Genomic DNA, 19,916 nt, shown 5'->3' with positions numbered 1-19,916 from the left:
TGAGCTCATATACTTGTACATGCACTCAGGTCTGTTACATCATGTACTTTATTGGTTTTTCTCTCCTGAACAGCTAAAGATTGTTTCATCTGCAGATGGAGCACACACTGTTGTTTGTTTGGTATCAGTTGCTCATTCTCATCCTGTCTTTGTTTGCTTTGTGTGAATATTCTAAAACTTCACAGTTGGTTCATCTGCACTGTGTGATACCCTTTTCTGGCAGTGTGAAACCAGATGGGGGGAGATCTACTTTTACAGATTGCATATATCCTACCCAAGTAAAATCTGTAGAAGTAATATGCTGTAATCTTTTAGACTAAATTTTGGAGTGGTAGTAATCTTGAATTTGTAGGAAATATGTGTTTGCTTATCTACTACTGCCCCATGTACCCTTTCCAGACCTTTGTCATTGTTTAGGGTAGCCTTTAAAAGGTAGGAAACTACTGTCTTCCTCTTTAAAAACAAAACCCCCCAACACAACAAACAAGCACAACATAATTGCTGAGCATTGTGCTTTTTTCTCGATCACAGAAGGCACTGAGGCTAGGAAGAAGGCTCTTTAGATAAGGCTCTTCATTACACAGATATGCTCTTCTTGTTCTCCAAATGTTTGTGCGTTTTGGAGCTCCATGTGCTGCAAGACCGCTCTAGGTACTCGTGTAGCCGCTCTGCCTCCCCTGGCTCACGGCCGTGCAAGGAGGCGAGGAGCTCACAATACCATTCATGTTTTGAAGATGGCGTGAAGATGCTGCTTTACCGTGACACTAAGAGCCCGCCCTTTCACACTTGGACGCTTGAGAACTCTGGGAGGGATTTAGAGCCCGCCGGCCCTTCCCGTCCCTTCGGGTCCGCTGTGGGCTGGGTGAGACGTGAGGGGAGAGGCGGCAGCGCACACAGGCGGCCGGGCCGCGGTACCGGACTATCGCCGGCAGGGCGCCGTCCCACCCGCCCACCCCACGCCGAGGAAGGGTGTTCCCGGGGCGGGCGAAGGGTGGGAAGGGGCCGGGTTATCGCGGGGGGAAAGGCAGCGGCTGTCAGCGCAGACGGATCCCGCGCTGTTGCCGTCGCCGCCGGTTGGGGCTCGTCGCCCACCCCTGGCCATGGGGCTGCAGCCCCGGCGCGCTGCGGGGCCCTGCCCGCCGGCGGGGAGATGTGCCGCCTGGGCCCGCGGCGAGGAGCCGGAGGGAGCGCCCGGCCGCACCGCGTCCCTGCCGCCCATCCTGCCGGCGCCCACCGCTTCGCCCGTCGCTGCCCGAGCGCAGCCAAAGAAGCTGACAGCGGCGACGACGGCCCCCAAGAAGGCAGCGCCCCGGCCCGCGGAGGAGAAGGCGGCGAGGAAGACGCGGGGGGCGCCCCCGGAGCGGGCGGGCCCCCTCTCCAGCTCCTGGCCCTGCTCTTCCCTGCAGCGACAGCCGCCGCGGAGGCCGCCGGCAGAGCGCGGGGTGCGCCCCCCGCCTGCCCCTCCGCAGCCACGGGGGCGACCGGGTGCGCCGGGGCCGGGCAGCCGCTCCTGCGAGAGCCTCGGCGGGGCGCCGGGTGAGACGGCTCCGCGGTTCTCGCTGAGCCTGCCGCCGGAGGCCGTCCGGGTGCTGCAGCGCCGCAGCCTGGAGCGGCAGCGGGGGCAGCCCGGGGCCGGGTCCGGCGGCAGAGCTACCCCTACCCCTGCGCGGCGCGGTGCCCGGGCGGGCAGCGGGGACTTGCGCGCCCTGCTGAAGATATCGCTGCTCAACGAGAAGCACCGCTACGACGACGAGGAGTACGAGGAGGAGGAGGCGGCGGGGGCCGCGGTGGACGAGGGGCTGGTGCGGAAATGCACCGAGTGGCTGCGCGGCGTGGAGAGCGCTGCCGGGCGAGACCGCCCAGACAGGTTGGAGACGCTGCCGCACCTGAGCACCCTCTGAGCCCCTCCGGGGGACCGGGAGAGCGGCCCGGCGGGCGGCGGTGCTCGGGGCGGAGGCGGGGTCGCCATCCGGTGTCAATAGCTGTTGTCTCCTTTGTGATGTCGACCGCGCCGGCGGCGACCCGGCGAGTGGCAGCGGGACAACGGCCCGAAGCTGGTCCCCGGGGCGGCACCGCCTCTCGGGTGAGGGACAAAGGAGAGGCGCCGGCCTCCGCCCGGCAGAGCCCGGTGGTCGGGAAGGAGAGGAGGTGGCTGTAGGCGTCGTCGTGTCCGTCCCCCCCCAGTCCCACTTCTGCCTTTCCCCCTGTGTTTTTTAAGACTTCTGACTACTTTGTAAGACGTGCGTAATGATTTTGTATATTTGTACATAAAAGTTCATTTTTATTTATTTGAATAAATGACTCAATTCCTGTGTTGCAGTAGCCTTGGCAGCCTCGCCTTGAGCTATTCCTAGTCGGGGGCTGCCAGAGCTGGCGCATTCGCTATCGAGGTGTCCCCACGACCCGGGTGACAGGCTGGTTACCGTGCGTTAGCGGGTGCAGGTACCTGTTCGGGATGGGTGCCCGTACAGGCACCGCCGACTCGGCTCCAACCAACTCGCTACGCCGGGCATTCAGCGAGACAAACCCGGCGCGGCGGCAGTCGGAATGACCAACAGCGGAGTTAGCTGGGCCCTGCCGAAGCGGTGGCGGCGGTAGCCAGGAGCGGTCCTCGGGGGGAGCCCCTGACAAAAGGCAGCTGGTCAGGGGCTGCTCCGGTGAGCAAGAGGTGAGAGGTTGGATCCGTGCAGGCTGCGGGGTTTCAGTCCCCTCCCAGGCAGTGATTCAGGAGCATCTGACCTTTTGAGCTGCTGTCGATGTAAAAAGAAGAAAGAAGGAGGGAGATAGTGGAGCGGTTCCATCCTTTGTCAGCTGGTCTCGGCCTTCCAGCTGTGGCCGCAGCTGGCGCTCGTCAGGGCTCAGAGGCGAGGAGGGGGCGGGAGAGGCTCAGCGGAAGATAAATCTTCCTATGCTTATCGTCTCGGCCACTTACTGCTGCTCTCGTGGTGTTGTTATCCAGCTTCTCAGAGCAAAAGTGAGAATTACATATTTACTGTGGTACTGTGTTTACAGAATGGAAAACGTTTTGTAAATGAATGTTTGAGCATGTAGAAACATGGTAAGTTGAATTTACTTACAGTAAAACATAGTTTATTTCTGCAAATTGGGAATTAAACATTTCATGCCAGTTTTTTTTTACACCAGATGATGTCTGTGTTGGCTGTTCCATGAAATTGTGGGAGATAATCTTTCTGTAGATTAATTGGATAACATAGTGATCTTTTACACTTTATGTAATGTTCCAATTTGGTCCAGTTTTGTTCAAGCACTTTTTCCCATTTTTTCCCCTGGAATCGGGAATGATAGGGAAGATGCTTCGAGAAAATATTTATTAAATGCATTTGTGCAGCTATTGAAAAAATAGTGAAGCAGTATAATACAGGTGTGAAATAGCTACGGTCAAAGGCCAGAGAGAAAATTATGGGTCATGAGGATGTATGGAGAGTAATTCTATTTCATTTAAGCAAATAAAGGAGGTTATTTGTTGTGCTAGCTATGAAATATGTGCATCATCACACCATTCTGAGTTTGCAGAGTATTCACCAATTTTCAGTCACAGTTTCCAGCAAATATTCCTTAACAATTGGGAATTATCTGCCAAACTTTATTTAAGTAAGACTGATGACAGACCCATTTGTTTGTTTGTTTTTCCCTCTTCTAACAATAAGAAAAACAATAGTAGTAGCACTGTAGCTGAGTTTTCCTCTTATGTCTGTCTTGAGAATACAAGTTTACAAAAGAGCATCCTGGACTCTTGCAAATGTTGTTCCTTACAACTACTCTCTGCTTTCATATTGACTATAATCAGTATCTCCAATTCCAGTGGAAAGTGCTTCGCTCATTAAGGGCTGAAGTATGGTAAAACTTACTTATGATGCTGAAAGCTGCTTTGTTCAGACTGAAGTGCGGCAGAAAAGTCAGTAAGTCTGCTTGTACAGCAGCAGCAAATACAGCATTAATAGGTGCGGGGGTGGATTGAAAGGGACTGCCAAGTGTGACAAAGGAGGAACCTGCTCAAAGTACACTAGAAAGAGCAATCTGAAAACTTGGAAACTGCCTGGATAGATACTTTTTCCCCCTAAAGATCTGATTTGTGCAAAGCTGCCCAGAGATCATGCAAGTAAGATCTTTTGTGTTAGGAAAGTCATCATGTGGGGTAATTGGAAGTGGGCCTGAGATGGGCTCATCCTGGGATGAGGGTATGCAGTCCTGATTTTGGGCTGGATATCAAGAGCCACTGAGCTCTCTGGAGTCATGTAACTAATGCTGCCTGAACCAGTACCTCCTTCACTGAACGTTAACATCAAGATTTATTATTTTCACTATTTACTGCTTTTCTGTTCTCTTTTAACAATAAATAATGACGTGAGTGTTCTCAGTACTTTCATCTGAAATGCTCATAAATCTTACAAGGGCTAGTAAAATAGGCAGAGAAGTTGCTTCCTACATACTAACAGTAGCTTCTGTTAATCCTGCATGTAGCTTACCTCTTGATTGTTTTTTTCAGTTAAAAAAAAACTATCAGATTCTAGCATCCAAAAATTTTAAGTAAATAAATGTCATAGTTTAAGCTGAACCCAGGACAATTAAACATTATAAAATGTTTATTCACTTCATTAATATTTGGTGTAAATAGATGTTTGAGCTCAGCAGCAGGCTTCAAAAGACAAAAATGTTTGTGGAGGTTCAGACAGCTGTGGAAACCTTCTAATAGGTCATTGCATTTGTCTCTGTGCAGCATTGCTATCCAAGATCCATTTTATAATGCCAATAAGCATCATATCACAAACTAGTCATGGTTCTCTTCTTGCTGAAAGAGCAAGAGCTGTCTGAAGTGCCAAGAACCAAGACTTCTCACCACAGCACCCCCATCCCACTGATCCACAGTCAGTCTGAGCCTTCCTCCACCCAAGGCATGAGGACATGGAGCTCTTGGCATGACTGGAAAATGCAAGTGGGATGCTGTGAAACAGTAGTTGTCCTGTCCTGTGCTCAATCAAGGCAAGGGTAACTCCCTGGTTTCCAGACTGCAGAGCTTCCCACACACTCCACTTTGCTGTAAGTATTGATGTAAGAGCTGTTCTGTGCCAGTGAACAGATTAGATGTGTTCTAATACATCTAATACTTCTCAGGTGGTGTGGATCTGCCTTTGCCCTAAGAACTGACAAGCAACATGGAAATCACTACATTTGCTTTTTACAGTATGTTAGCCATGTTCAAAGTGCCTCAGCCTAAGCCTCCCACTCATAGCGCTTTTAGCTGCTGAAAGAGAATTATGAGCAGCTGGTGCCATGGATGCTTGAAATAATCAATACTTGCTTCAGGGTAGATAGCTTCCCTTCTTCCTGCAAACACATCAGTGTGATTTATGGTAGAAAAAGAAAAAAAAAAACCAACAATACATTCTGGGTGTCTCTCTTTTTTTCCTTTATAGGTAGCTAATAGGTTGTGGTGGCCATAACCCTGTTTCTGAGCCAGCCTGGAGGAGCTAGACACAGGTGAAGTCCATGTTTCTCTAACTGAAAAGCCCCAGCCTAGTACATCCCTTACTTTGCTCTGGGGTTCTAGCCCAAATCTCAGCTTTTCCACCCCACTGATGCAATTAATACCATCTTCTCAAAGTTGAGGGGAGAGCATATTGTTGCCTGGCTTTTGTGTTCTTTTATGGTCTTCCTCACTGAAATGCTTGCAAAGCCCGAACAAGGAGCATATCCCATGAGCTACTGTTCATGAGCCCCACCTGCCTCCCCAGCCATGCTGAATGGATCCCACATGCAGCTGGGCAGCACCAGCACCCACTGACAGCTTTCCTGACAGTGGAGTGATGTTTGTCCTGAGCAGCAGCTCTCCTTCCATTTGGGGAGTGTTTTGTGGGTGGGTTTCTGAGGTACCTAAAGGCACATTCATTTTTATCCCTTCAGAAAAGAGGTGGTTTTGTAAAGTAAGGAAGAGCTTTTGAGAAGGGTTGGCTCTGATACTTCTTGAAAAAGAAATCACTGCTTTGCAATGGCAGTGATGTGTGAGCTCCCAGCTAACACCTGCGCTACAGGTGAACAGGGAGTGAGGCTGATGAATGACCCTTCCCACTCACCTCAGGCAGCACCAAAGTTACTGCAGCTCAGTACCTGGCTGCTGAGAACAGTAGGAATTTTTCTTTTCCCTTCCCAGGGAGGAAAAACTGAAGCAATAGCCTCTGGAAACAGCCCTGGGAGTCTGTTATTCATAGATGCTCGGCCAATTTCTGAGAACATGGGACACAACATGACACTAACTGAAGGAATTGCTTTAGCAGAACTTCCCAGCTGATGTACTCCAGCCCGTATTTCCACCTGGCTGCAGAAGCAAGCCAGCAAATGGATGTGGTGTGGGTGAGCGGCTTCCTCCAGAGGGATAAGGTGCTTAAGGGATAGCAGTGAGTGTACAGGCAGTAACATCAGGGCTTTTAGCCCTTTTAATTTTATTGAAAGAGATGTGGAAGGTTTTAGAAGGACATAATTTTTTAAGTCAGATTGTTTCTCTTCTTTGCAATGTATGATAAAGGCTTGAGAGCTCTGGAATGGCTTAAAGTTTTCTTGGTTGATTTGTTGTTATGATGTTGAAGATGTCAGAAGCATCCAGTCTGTGTTTTTCAGTCAGGTGTCTTGAGATAATGATCTTGGGTGATTCTTACAGTGAGAGCCCACATCTTGGGTGGAAGTGGTAGGCATAAAAAAACCTCTAAGACCCATTTCCACTCTCCTCAGATTCGTTTCACATTGTGGTTAAATGAACTGTTGAGTGAGGGACAACTGATACCCAGCTTTTGGCACACTGACCAAAGGAATGTAGTAGTTCCATCATCTTTCCTGTCATCTCACTTCTGAGTGCAGGTGAAAACTGAGCTTTGAATGAAAAAGAAGTTCCTAATTAAGCACAAAAGTAAATTAGCATGGAAGCTATTAGCTTCTTAGCAATTAGTGCAGAAGAGAGCAAAGTGTAGAGATTTCTAGTATTGTGATTCTTTTTTTTAGCATTCATGTGTCTGCCTGCGTTTCACCTGTCAGTGTATTACTAATGCTTCATCAGGAAAGTCAAGTGGCGAGGGCATGGGAAATGATTTGCAGCATTTTCTTTGCCAAGGCATTGCCTGAATGGCAAAACCCAAGTGGGAACCACACTGGGCGATGGAACTCTCAATGCTTTACATTAAAAGCTAACAGAAACTATTTACAACCAGAACAGCTGTGGGGGCAAATAAAAGCAAAGCTCTCAGGAAGAGGTGCTTGCTGTGGGAAGCATCAGGTAGTAATTATCAGGGAGAAGCCATGAGGTGCTGGGGAACACAGGATGGGAGCTCAGAGTAGGGAGGCTCCAGGCCCTCACAAGAGAGGAACATACGTGTCCAGAAGTGTGGGACTGATACCATGAAACCATTTGAGGTGTGCCTGAGGTAAAACCCTTGACCAGCCTGTTCTTGCCCTTTCCCATGTTGTGCTGCTCATCACCTCCCCTCTTTCCCTGCATATCCTCTCATGCTGGGTAGTGACAGAACTCTCTGTGGGAAACAGGTAACAATGCTCAATAGGGAGCTGTGGCTTCACTAATTTGTGTATGTATTTATTTATTCTCCCTATACATCCATACAGTGTGGTTATGTTCTTTGAAACCATTCTTATTTACTTACTGCCTAATATCTGAAGGTCTTAACAGAGATCAAGACTTTTTCATAGATGCTCATATGATACAGTCATGTCCATATCCCCACACCCTTTTTTCATCCTTGCTCTGGCAACCACTATTATAGCTTCTCTTCTGACAATTAGTTAAATCCACCTCCACTTCCATCCCTCACCCTCGAAGCACAACATTTCAAAGCAAAGAGAAAAGAACAAATGGTTGAATAAGTGTTTCTGGGACGTTGTTGTGTGGAGCTATGTGGTGTTAGGATTTATTCTTTTTTTGCCACTGTATGAAATACAGAATAGGTCTTGAGGGTGAATTTCATGGCTCTAACCAAGTGGGCTGTACCACACGTGTATGTGCGTTCTCCACATCGGTTTGCAGCGACTGAAATCTGTTCCCCAGACAGGCACAGGTATCATTAAAAAGGAACACTGTGATGCCCTGGTGTTAAGTACTTGTTATGTAGATATTTTGTACTGGTCACTGTATTCAACCATTTGTGCTATAGATAATGGGTTTTTTTCGGTTCATAGGTAGCTGCTTTTAACTTCTAGGAAATATTGTGTGTGGACCTTATGCAGGTCATCTTAGAGTGAAATTACTTGGCTTGGCAGATGTATCTGGAGGATAATGCCCAAGATGCCATCAGCAAGTGATTCCTTTAAATTACAAACAGAAGAAAAATATTAATCTATCCCTTTCAATCTCATGGCTTAATTTTTCCCACTGAGCTCACAATAAACTTCTGTCAAAATGGGAAATAGTCTGACCCAGATACTGTTAGTGATCACCATGATATCTTTAATTTAAAACTGGCAATATTGCAGGGGAGAAATAACTGTGAAATAGCAAATACTGTATTCATGTCACTACTTACAATGCCTTTTGGACTGGTTTTCAGTTTGCGGCATGTTTGGGAATGCTCATTGTGCATAGTATGGCATTCACATCCCTGTTGCTAACCTTGCTATGTGTTACACTGACACTTTACTGTTGGAGGGTGCCTCTTTTTTATTTCCCTTTTTTGGAGTTCTATGAAATGTATATCTCTGTAGTGCTTCTCTCTGCTGCCCATGGGAAGTGCCTTGCTGTGAAGTTAAGATTAATCAGCTTCTGGCTTTTTTTCTCTGCATTTATTAATTTCCAGGAGTATGGCAAAGCAGACTCTGGTCTGTATAACAGCAGGAGTTAAAAATCCTGCTGGCATAGTAAATACATATAATTTGTGGATCACTTGGTTACTTCAAAGGGTTTACTGAAATTTGTGAAAGAGTGGCCCATTGGCTTAAATGTAGCAACCAGAAATCTCTGCCATCACCAGCAAGTCGTTTAAAAAATGCTGAAAGCCACAGGAACATATGTTAAGAACGTGTAGCTGTCAAAGTTGCAGACTCTTTGGGGAAAAGAAAAATGGGCTGTCTAGGGCAATGTGGAAATGTAAGTAGAACCACAAAAGTGATCTACCAAATTGTGCTTTCATCTGAATGAGCAACTGAGGAAATGTAGTTTATGAGGTTAGAAATGCTAAAACATACATTTCTTAAGTTTGAAAGTTGATTTTTTGGGGAAAAAAAATCTTCTGATTTTCTGTTCTTTTTCATTGGTTCAGAATGATGAATCTGAAAAGAAATTTGAAGGCAATAACTATGCTGCTAAGCTCTGGTGAATGAATACAAGTTGTAAGCAGAAAAGGAGGAGCACAGCAAGCCTAGCTGCAGACAGATGTGCTGTCACTGGCTGATTCCCAGCTGTGTGTGGCAGATCTTACCCCTCAGAGCTCAGCTGGCTGCACTGCATAACATGTCTGCTCCCTATGCCAGCCATCGTGGCCTGGGAGCTTGGTGGCTTGGGCTAGAGGTCTTCACTCCTCTGGTTTGCTTTGACTGGTACAAGGGAAAGCTTCTGCAAGTGGCTGAGTCAGGAGATGCAAATGAGATGTTTTGCTGTACATCTTGTTTGCACCCAGCAGGATTGAATACTTTATTCATATTGCGTTGACTACCATGAAGAGTTTACCCTGCATCCCATTTTTTTTTGCATGAGGAAGGAGGTGTTATACCGTTGCTACTTAGAAGCAGATGAATACAGAGGAGGTGTTAGCAGCCACGCAGCAGCCTATTTCCATTGCCTCTTGGATGGGGTCACATAAAGAGTGGGATTTCATCCCACCCGACATTCACAGATGTGCCTACATTGACTGTTTCAGCTGTTTCCAGGGGAAACAGCAAGTCTGTGTGACTGGTCCTTGTTCTCACCACTGCCTGGGTACTACTGAGCAGCAAAGGCATTCAGTTTTGCTTGAGAAGCAGGCAGAGCAGGTCACAAACACTTTGGGGTTTTAGCTCTATTTTCCATGAAAATAAACAAAATACTTTGTCTGTGAGATCAGTTCCTAAGGTCTTTGGTGTTTGTATCTCATTCATAGCTCTGCAATTGATCCTCAGTTAATATAATGGCAAAGTTAATAAAACAACCTTTGTTTTGGTTCTCTGAACGTTTCACCATCCCCTTTTGTGGCTGTTTTGTTCAAAAATAAAGGGGGGGGAGGGAGGGATGGTGGTGTAAGAGAGTATATTCGAAGTACAAAGGGAGAAGATAAAAGCATCTGTCTGTTTCTGTACCTCCTACGTAATATTGCCATAGTAACAAGGAGCTGAATGCGGCTGTTCATCACTGAATGGTGAGGTAAAGCAGACACTTCTTATTCAAAGGAATATTAGTAAAATAGATTTTTAAGGTGTCAATAAGGAATTAGGAAAAAAGTTATCCGCCTTATATAGCACACTTTGTAAATTAATAATAAAGCACCACTTTGAAAGAAGAGCAGGCAATTAAGGCATTTAGCAAACATTTATAATGCTGTAAATCAGAGTGGTTTATTTTCCACACAAAGCCATGCTGAGTTGTGAAGTGCAGTCACAGACAATGTATTTTGACATTAAATTTACCTGAGATGAACAGCTCTCTCTTTTCTCCTGCCTAATATAACACCTTTTTGACACGGGACTTGGCTCTGGCTATTGCCAAATATTTGTACTGCAGCACTGACTGACTGTGCTATAATCTGGATTAAAGTACAAGTAAGTAAAGCATTTTGTGTATTTAGGACTGCATGATGTCTGGTGCCACCTCCAGACAGGCTAAAATTCTCTTCCATATGTGTGCATCAGGTAAACATCTATATGTATTTGAAATTTTAGTGAAAAAATAAGTAATTTGATTACTCTCAAGAGTAAAATTTGAGAAAGATAAAAATGTACACCTGTTTCAGTGCACCATTACTGGTGTAATTTACTGTTACTACTGCAACTTCGTGCTTTCAGCAGGGGTTTGGCATTTAACTTGTTGCATTTCTGTGTCAAATAAGAGTTTTCTTCAAAGAAATAAGTTCTCAGTATTTGATCAAGTGATGGATTTAAAAAGGAAATCTGGTACTCTGCAAAAACTTGCAAAGGTCTTACTGATTTGAAAGGGTTTTTGATTTGTGTTGGTCTTGTGGTTTTGCTTGGGGTTTTGGGAAGTTGTGTGTGTTTGTTGCTTGGTTGGTTTCTTTTTTCCTTTCTGAAGGCTTTTTTAGCCTAAAGTGTGTTTAAAATGAAGGCTTGAAGCACGGAGCTTAACTTTGTAGGCAGCCACAGCTGCCTCCTGAGAAGAAGAGGTAGGAAGAGACTGCAAGAACAGCTTTCCCAACACCACCAGTGGTCTCTACCAACCACTCAAGCTTCTGGTTGGGGTTAAAGCACAACGAGGCTAGAGGCAGCAGATCTGGAGAAAGTGATATGTCTTCAGATGCCTGGGTAAATTATACAGATTCAGGTTGGAGCCAGGCTGAAAGGATGGGAAGACTCAGCAAGGAGATGTGATAGCTGGAGACTGGCACTGTTGGAGCCAGCAGAAGCAGAGATTGAATTGAGATTGATGACAAACCCATATGATACCCCAAAGTAAAAGTGGCAGCTGACACAAACTGGTCTCTCAGGTGGAGCTGATTCCTCTGCTCAGCTCCACACTGGCACCTGGACAGTCTCACCATAAAAGGTGATGTGCATGGGGCCATTTACTTGAGGGGGCAGGAGGAAGGTTGATACTCACTTTTTCCTCTTTGAAAAGAGTGCCCTAGGAAGTCACAGACACATGTGGTTGTGGGGTCAAGTGCACTAAAGTTGTGTATGAAGCAATGAATCTATGTCTCTTTATTTATGCACGCAGGCTTTTTGTAAGTGCTCTCAGCATCACTTATTGCCAGCTCTTCCTCATGCAGCCCAGTTGTGTTTCTAAGAGTTCATTATGCCTTCCCTTGATGCACTTTACAATAGCTGCCTGTGCCAGCCACTGGAAAATGCCAGAACCTGCTTATTTATGCAGCTCGTTGGGCCACATGTTGACATGTCCTGGTTGATGTTGACCATGTTGCCTGGTGAAAGGCTGGCAAACCTGAGCTTTTGCCTCCTGAGCATACTAATAGGGGCTTTCTTGTGTTTCGTCTGCCAAGGAGCCTGTGTGGGGGAAGGGAGCAAATAAAGACCATGTAACTTGGTCTCTTTTCACAGTTTGAACAGTTGCTTGAAGGGTATTTTTATTGCTTGTCTGAGATCAGTAAATACTTTTTTTTTCTGTGAAAATGTGTCCTATCCAATTTGTGGAGCTCCCGTTTCAAAAACAGCTCTTAGGTTTTCAGGGGCAGGTTTTTTTTTTTCTGGGGGGGAAACTACATGTTTGTGTGGAAGTAGGAAACTAGGATGTAGAAGAGGGAAAATTAGTTTATGGGCTACTGTTTCTTGTCAGATTACCATAATTAAAACAAAAAGCACATAGTTTTGAAGACCAGGATTCCTCTCTACCTTGTTCATGTCTTTGTCTTAGGGAAGAGTTACTGCTTCATGTGTGTCCTCTTTCCCTTGTCTAGCAGCCTCAGAAGAGAAGGAAAATGTTCTCCCTCCATGCAGAATGGCCGGTTGTTGCATTGCTCTCCTGGAAGGTGAGGGGATTTGTGTGTGAACTCCTTCATGCAGGTAAGGTGAGTGCAGTGAATACCACTAGCCTGTTACTCAAAGTTTGTCATTTCATAGGACACCTTTCACCATTGAAGAGATGACAGTGGAATGCTGTCTCTTAAGAGGGAATCCAGGTTCCTATAGATGACTAAATGAATGGTTAATTCACTACAGTAAATGAACCATCCGAGTTTAGATTTGAGAAACATTTTTCTTGGGAGCTTCTTTGTTACTTTAGGGTTTTCATTTTTAATTTTCTTCCCTCTGCAGCCAGGATATAAACCATGTGAGCACACCAGTGAGAGGGCAAATCTTCACCACTCAGGAGACCCAGGCTCTGTCAGGCACTACTGATGTGGGTTTTGGCATCTGACTAGGACTCCTGATATCCCGTCTGTGAGCTGAATGCCTAAAACCAAGATAGGGCAATGCCAAGTGTTGCCTCACTGCAATTGTATGCCTCTTTTAACTGCTGTGGATTAGTCCCTTAATTTATATGCGTTTTACACAACAAAAGTCTTTCTGTGTGCCCAGAAAATGATAAAGTACGGAGGTTAGGACTGTATTGTATACTTTCTATGGGGCTTTGTTTAGATACTTTAGAACAGGTAGACAATGCATCACCTAGCAGAAGGACAAAGCAATGTTGACACAAGGCAGTGTTGGTTTGCGTGGGTTCAACATAATATCTTATGTACAGCCGACACTTAATTCAAGGCTTGATAAACCAGTTAAGAGTGTTAGCATGTACATGGCAGATTTGTACTTGAATTTCACAGTACATTTACAGTGACTTCTCAGCAATTGTGTTTACTTTTGACAAAATTGGGATCATGTAAAGGAAGGACAGGTACGACAATGTATGTATTTGGTTATTCATCTGCTGAATACTACTGCTTTTCCTAGTGTGCATGCCAGGATGCTGCACAGTGTAACTCACCTTTGTGTGATGCCAGCTTGTATTGCTCATGTTACTTGCTCTTGTTCCAACAATCACCTATTGATTTGTTTCTAACTTTTGTCGAGGCTGAATTACCTTTGGCTGCTGCTGCAGGAGGTATGGAGACTTAGGGTAAAAGGCACACAAAGTCTTAAGCATTGCAAGGAGAAAGTTGCATGAGCTTAGAAGGTTTCTTAGGCTGTCTTGTTCCAGAAGGTGGTTTAATTGCTTCTTTGTTTAGCTTTCTGCATTTCTGCTGCACTATCTTCAAGTCCCTTTGATGCTGGATCCAAAATAAACTTCAGAACTCTGTTGGCAGGGAATAGGTGAATAGCCACAGACTCACAAAAGTGGGACTCTTGTGTCTCTGAATCACAGTTCTTCATCTAAGCTAATCTGTATGTCTCTTCTATATGTCACTGTCCACTGTAGACTAAAGATGTGAGCTCAGCTCCCTGAAACTTACTGAATTGTCTCAGAATGGTGCTGCTGGGAACCTCTGTGTGGGAAGAGACAAATGGGATGTCACTGCGGAACTGCTGCATGATGGAGGTGAGGGAAATAGAAAAATTGGGTTGACATGAAGAAGAGTAGGCAGAAGCACAGGGACATGGCACAGCAACAAAATACCTCAGTCTGTGTCATGGTTCCGTTTCTTTCTCTACCACTACCTGACAGGAGGCTGTAGTGAGGTGGGAGTTGATCTATTCTCCCAAGTAACAATAGGACAAGAAGCAACTGCCTCAAGCTGTGCTAGGGGAGGTTTAGACTGGATATTAGGAAACGTTTCTTCAGAGAGAGGGTGATCAGGTGTTGGAACAGGCTGCCCAGGGGAAGTAGTGGAATCACCATCCCTGGAAGCATTCATAAGCTGTGTAGGTCAGGCCATCAGTGACATGGTTTAGTGGTGGTCTTGGCAGTCCTGGGGGAACGGTTGGACTTGATGGTCTTAAAGTCTTTTTCAACCTAATGGAGTCTATGATTTTAAATCATAACTGCCCATGTGGTAGCATTATCTTGCCTCTGGAGAACATGAGCACCTGCACCATCTGCCAGCCTCATCTTCTCCGAGGCAGGAGATCCCTGTGGTGTTCACTGCCAGCTCTCTGTGGGAGTACATTAATCTGAATCCACAGTGTAATCAGCACTTATTCCCTTTATTTAAATCCCAGATCTTGGATCTAAAAAGGGGATGAGCAGACATGGAATTATTGCTACTGATTTTAAGTTTCTCTCTTTAACCTTCCCACTTACAAAAAGCTGTCAGTGCCGTAAGGCATTGTTGGTGTGTTTCTTTGCTTCAGGCACTGTAGCTGCCTCATACTTGGAGGGTGAGAGCTGCAAGGTAGGTGCTAGTGCTGCCTTCCACTCTCCTCAACACAGTGGGTGCCTTTAGGCCTTTCTGTGTGGTGAGAACTGCCAGGATTATGCATGTTTGCTCGTGTCCTTGGTAGCAAAGGATTGCTTACAATGCAAGCAGGATTCTTCCCACTGCGAGCAGTGTGTCTATAGAGCAGTGCTTTGGTGTTTAGCCAGTGAGATGGATTTTGCAAATAAGAGAGGAGGAAGTAATGGTGCTTCTTGCTTTTAATTTTGGGGTTCTTTTTCTTCTTTATTAGCAAAATAAAGTTATGTTGGTCATTTTTATTTTACTGTCTTTTTGCTTGTGTCTCATCTACTGCTGCTTATTAGATACACATTATGTGTTCACTGACTTACCAAATCAGTCACTGGCATTCCTGAGATTTCATAGCAACAAATTGTACTGTGTGTGAGAGAGAAGCAAAGCTGAGCAGGGTGTTCTCCGTAATGCCAAGTATTTCTGTGAGATGGTTTGCAGATACCAGTATCCTGCAAACAAGAAAGATGTGTTCAGGCTTCATCTCAAATAGCACTTGCTAGGGGCAAGTTAATGTACAGGTTTTTAACTGGTTTGTCTTGTCTCTTGGCCACTGGTGTGGGACTTGATATCACCTCAGAAGCTCTGCCACATAAACTGTACTTTGTGTGATTTGGGATGAGAGGATTCTTTCCGACGGGCCATTTTCTTGGAATAACATCAGAAATTTGGTGAACCCTGGAAAGTATCAGCCTTAGCCAGAGTCTGATGCTGAGCAGCTTCTAGTTTAGATAAACCAAGAAAAACCATCAGACTGCAGAAAGAGTTCATTAAATAGCATGAGATTTTCTTATATCTGATACATGAGTATAATCCAGAACTGAGACTGCAAATCAGTGTAGGACAGAGCTGACCTGTTTTGTCCTCCTGTTGTTAAACAGCCCATTCCAACCCAGATCTCAAAAGTGAAAACACATCAGGGACTTATCCTAAACCTGCACGTTGTGCTTGCCTTGAATGCTTGCTATTTTCTAAAGCTTAGAGGGGGTCTGACAGATGTCTTGTTTAGTCAAGTAGTGCAGCTCTTCCAGAGTAGTCTAGTTTTAGTGGGGCATTAATGAAACATTGTTTAAATAACCCAGTAAGATTTCTGGGTTTCAACATGCGCAGCAGACAGTCAACTAACACAGTATACTTCTTATTTGTATCAACACTTTTGGAGACCCTTGCCTACTTGTGAGCCACAAGACCTGTTGTACTGGCATAGGCTACTCATCTGGACCTCCAGTGGTCGCTTGTGTCCATATCTGCCTACCTGGTGTGGATGTCCCTGCTATGCTAATTGCATCACACATGGAACCAGAAGCCTTGTATTTCAGTGGGATTTAGAGGTTGTGTAGAAAGACATCTTTGTTCTTTGCTGGGGCAGCCTGCAGGATTTGGGCTGTCCACTTATGTTCTGGACAGCAGAAGAGTGACTGCTGAGTATGTTAAATTGCTAATAAATATGCACAAATTCAATTCCAGTTCAGCTCTAGTCTGAGAACCAGAAGCAGGCTCTTGGTTTTGAAGTATGTGTAGTGTGGAAAAGTATGTTATGGTTGGCTGTATTCTACCTTCATTCTGGTTATTGGCTGAACTTAGCCCTGAGTTTTATACGTAGGCATAGCAACCCAGGCAGGTGTGTTGAATCAGTTACTCAAAGCCTTCAAAACACAGCCTTCACACTAGTTCTTTATATTTTGAAATAGTTTGTTAACCTGTGTTATTGCTTGAGAGTAGCAAAATCAAAGGTATCTGTGGATTAAAACTTACATGCAAAGCATGCATCTCAAAAGGTGTATGAATTATATATGTTTTAGCAGGATCTGATTTATATATTGGCAAAGACATGCAACCCAGCAGGTATCCATTGCCACAATTGCACAGCCCCTCTTTTTTTGGCACTGGTTTATCTTTGTACAGAATAACTGCAAGCAGGAGGGGACTATCAGAGATAGCAAATTAAAGAGAAGAAACAGCAGATCAGCATTTATTGAGGATGATGTGATGAAACAAGCCCTGATGGATCAGGTGATGCAACTATAGCAGGTTATCTGATAAGTGATACTACTAGATTTCAGGATTTATGATCAAGTAGCAATGAAATGGCTCAGTTACCCAGGGGCTGGAACTCCCTGCTCAGTACGCAGGTGCCAAGTGAGTTTCTGTGCTGGTGGAGCACTTTGTTTTAGCTGGTAAAATAACGTATTCTGATATCAGTTGTGGTTATTCTACCAGTATCTTTAATTAACTTGTTTATTTTTATTCTTTGTTTATGTCCGTGTGAGCAAGAGAAAAATTGGGCTATATAGTCAAATGCTGAAGAAAGTCTTAAAAAAAACCCAAACCCTTCTCTGGTTGTAACTGCATACTGGGAGAAATGAGATTTTTAGGTGCAGTGCTTTGCTATGCTGCAGTGCTCATTATTTTCAACAGTTAGTAGAGGACAGTCTGCAAAGTAAGGCTGCTAAGGAGTTCTTCGGTCATTATCAGGATAGAGTATTCACCTGTGTATCAAACAATAGCCAACTATGATTAACCTACATGGCATTCATTAGTATTTATCTGCCATTATGTGATGCTAGAAGACATTTTTTTAAACCTTGTTGTAATCAGGGTTGTGGGATACTGTCAGTATTTTCTTATGGTTAATGCTCACCTTGTGTCTTCTCCAACAGTGCAGTTGGAAGTCACTTGCCTGTGTCTCAGCTCATGTCTCCCTGATAGCTGAGATTTACCTTTAGTTCAAGTACCACTGTGGCTTTTGCATGATGGTGGCATGCAGTCATATGACAGCTATAATTCTGTAGTGCCAGAGATTGTATTTGTACACAGTTGTAAAGACACCTTTTATTCTGTTGAAAGTGTGAATGTACTTTTCTCTCAGAAAGCTAAGTCCTATGGATTTCTTTTCCTCATTGTATCTCTGAGCATACATTGCTACTCTTTTAGGGGGCCTGCAAGAAATCTGGAGAGGTACTTTTTACAAGGGCGTGTACTGACAGGACAAAGGGGAATGGCTTTAAATTGACAGAAGGTATATTTAGATTAGGTATTAGGAAGTTCTTTAGTGAGAGCAGGTTCCCCAGAGAAACCATGGCTGCCCCATCCCTGCAAGTGTTCAAGGCCAGGTTGAACCAACCTGATCTAGTGGGAGGTGTTCCGTTAACCTAACTATTATGTGATTCTATGATTTAGCATATTAGGTAGCTGAAATCACTTCTCTGGACATTAAGGCAGTTAATAATGCACACTCACAAAGACTCGAGCAGCATATAGAAACAAGCTGTAACGGTTGCTCGAACGACCCCTGCGTGAAGCATCATGAGCCCCGAAGCAGACGGGCAGTTGGAAGGGGCGAAGGGCAGTGGGTGTCCCCAGCGAGAGCCGGGTCAGCGTTGCCATCTGGTGGGCAGCTGCAGGAGCTACCAGTTCTGTACTGCCGGGAAACGCTTCTCGTGTCTGTAGCCAGGAGTTCGGAAGTGTGCAGGTAAGAGCGCGTACAAGATAGCACCTAAAAAAGAAAAGCCTCCTGCCCAGGTTCTGTCAAGCTGAATTTAGAGAAGAGAGGCTTGCAGAAATTGGGACAGGAAAAGATTCACGGACTAAGCCATCTGGTGCCTTCCGCTTTCCCCAGGGAAAAACCACCACCACTACAGACATGGATCATCAAGCAGTTACTACTGGTCTATAACTGTTGTATATGCTTCTTTGCAAAGTATTCTGTATGAGACATTTTTGTTCGTATTCACTTGCTCGGTGCCCAGAACACCTCAATTTCCAATTTAGCCAACCAGTACTTACATCAGATGGAAGTGTTGGAATGTTTCTGCTCCTAAGAGCCACATAGCACTATGAGGAAAGGAAAGCTATGCCTTGTCTTCTTTGCTGCATTTACTGATCTCTTTTAGCACTACAATGCAGATAAACTTCTTAGGTATATATTGAAGGCCAGTCTGTCTCTTCCATTTTAAAGACACAGTAAAACACTCTTCAAAGGGCTTTTATAATTTAAGTAGTTTTGACTTGCTAAGCAATTCAAGCTCCATCAGCTTTTCCTTTTATTTTCCACCTACCCAGGATATACATATAGATAAAAGACTACATATATATATATATATATTTAACAAAAAATCTGCCAAGTACAATTTAGTTCACAGAGACTTTCTGCTCCCTCCCCGCTCCATGCCACCTTAAAGTGTATAAGGATCTCTACATGCAGAGAGATGCTATGTGTACTGCTACTGGGGCTTGCTGAAGAGTGAAGTGCAAAAGCAGAGAAATGTCTGATTTTATGGTCAAACCAAATCTTGAATGGCAAAATACCAGGAAATACGTGTGAAGCTGAGGGGCATGAGTATGTCAGTATGTTGGGCAGAGTGTGTAACAGAGCAGGAAGGGTATACCCACTTTTAATAAGGCTAATGTGTTCATAGGAAGAACCATGTGTTTTCTATTACTGGAAATTAGTATATTTTTTTTTTTTCCCCCAGATACAAAGCTCTCTTGGAAAGCCAATTTGTTACAAATAACAAAATAGTCAAGAAGTCTGAGAAAACCCATTAAGACAGACACTTTGAAAGCATATGTCAAAAATCTGCCCTTGTAGAGCCACTATTAGTTAAGCAGAGCTGGCATGGTCAAACAGGGAGTTTGCTTCAACAAAAGGGAGCAGTGGCTCTTAAGCTTACAACAGTCTTCATCCGACTTGTACAACTGGCCATTGCCTTGCAGAAGGATTGGCCAGCAGGGTGGTGGTGGAGCTGTGTCACCTTGTGTCGCTTAACAGCTCCAGAAGAGCAAAAGGAAAACAGATTTTTATTATTTTTATTATCTTGATGCATAAATGTTAAGCCTTAAAAATTAATTTGTATCTCTCAAGATTTCCATCTGTTCTTACAATATGACTCTGTTTTGCAGGAAGTGAAAGAGCAGACC

General features: G+C 44.8%; 1 protein-coding gene across 1 annotated transcript; it reads left to right on the top strand.

Moving 5' to 3' along the window:
- The first annotated feature begins 1,092 nt into the window (after positions 1-1,092).
- PRR18 (proline rich 18) lies at positions 1,093-2,288 on the top strand. Its single transcript, XM_034060994.1, has one exon. It carries the CDS (start codon positions 1,101-1,103, stop codon positions 1,899-1,901), a length of 801 nt encoding a protein of 266 aa, XP_033916885.1. The 5' UTR covers positions 1,093-1,100; the 3' UTR covers positions 1,902-2,288.
- The last annotated feature ends 17,628 nt before the right edge of the window (positions 2,289-19,916 follow it).

This window comes from Melopsittacus undulatus, chromosome 3 (genome assembly GCF_012275295.1).
Source record: "Melopsittacus undulatus isolate bMelUnd1 chromosome 3, bMelUnd1.mat.Z, whole genome shotgun sequence".
Lineage (NCBI taxonomy): Eukaryota > Metazoa > Chordata > Aves > Psittaciformes > Psittaculidae > Melopsittacus > Melopsittacus undulatus.
This window is presented reverse-complemented; position numbering and strand designations above follow the sequence as displayed.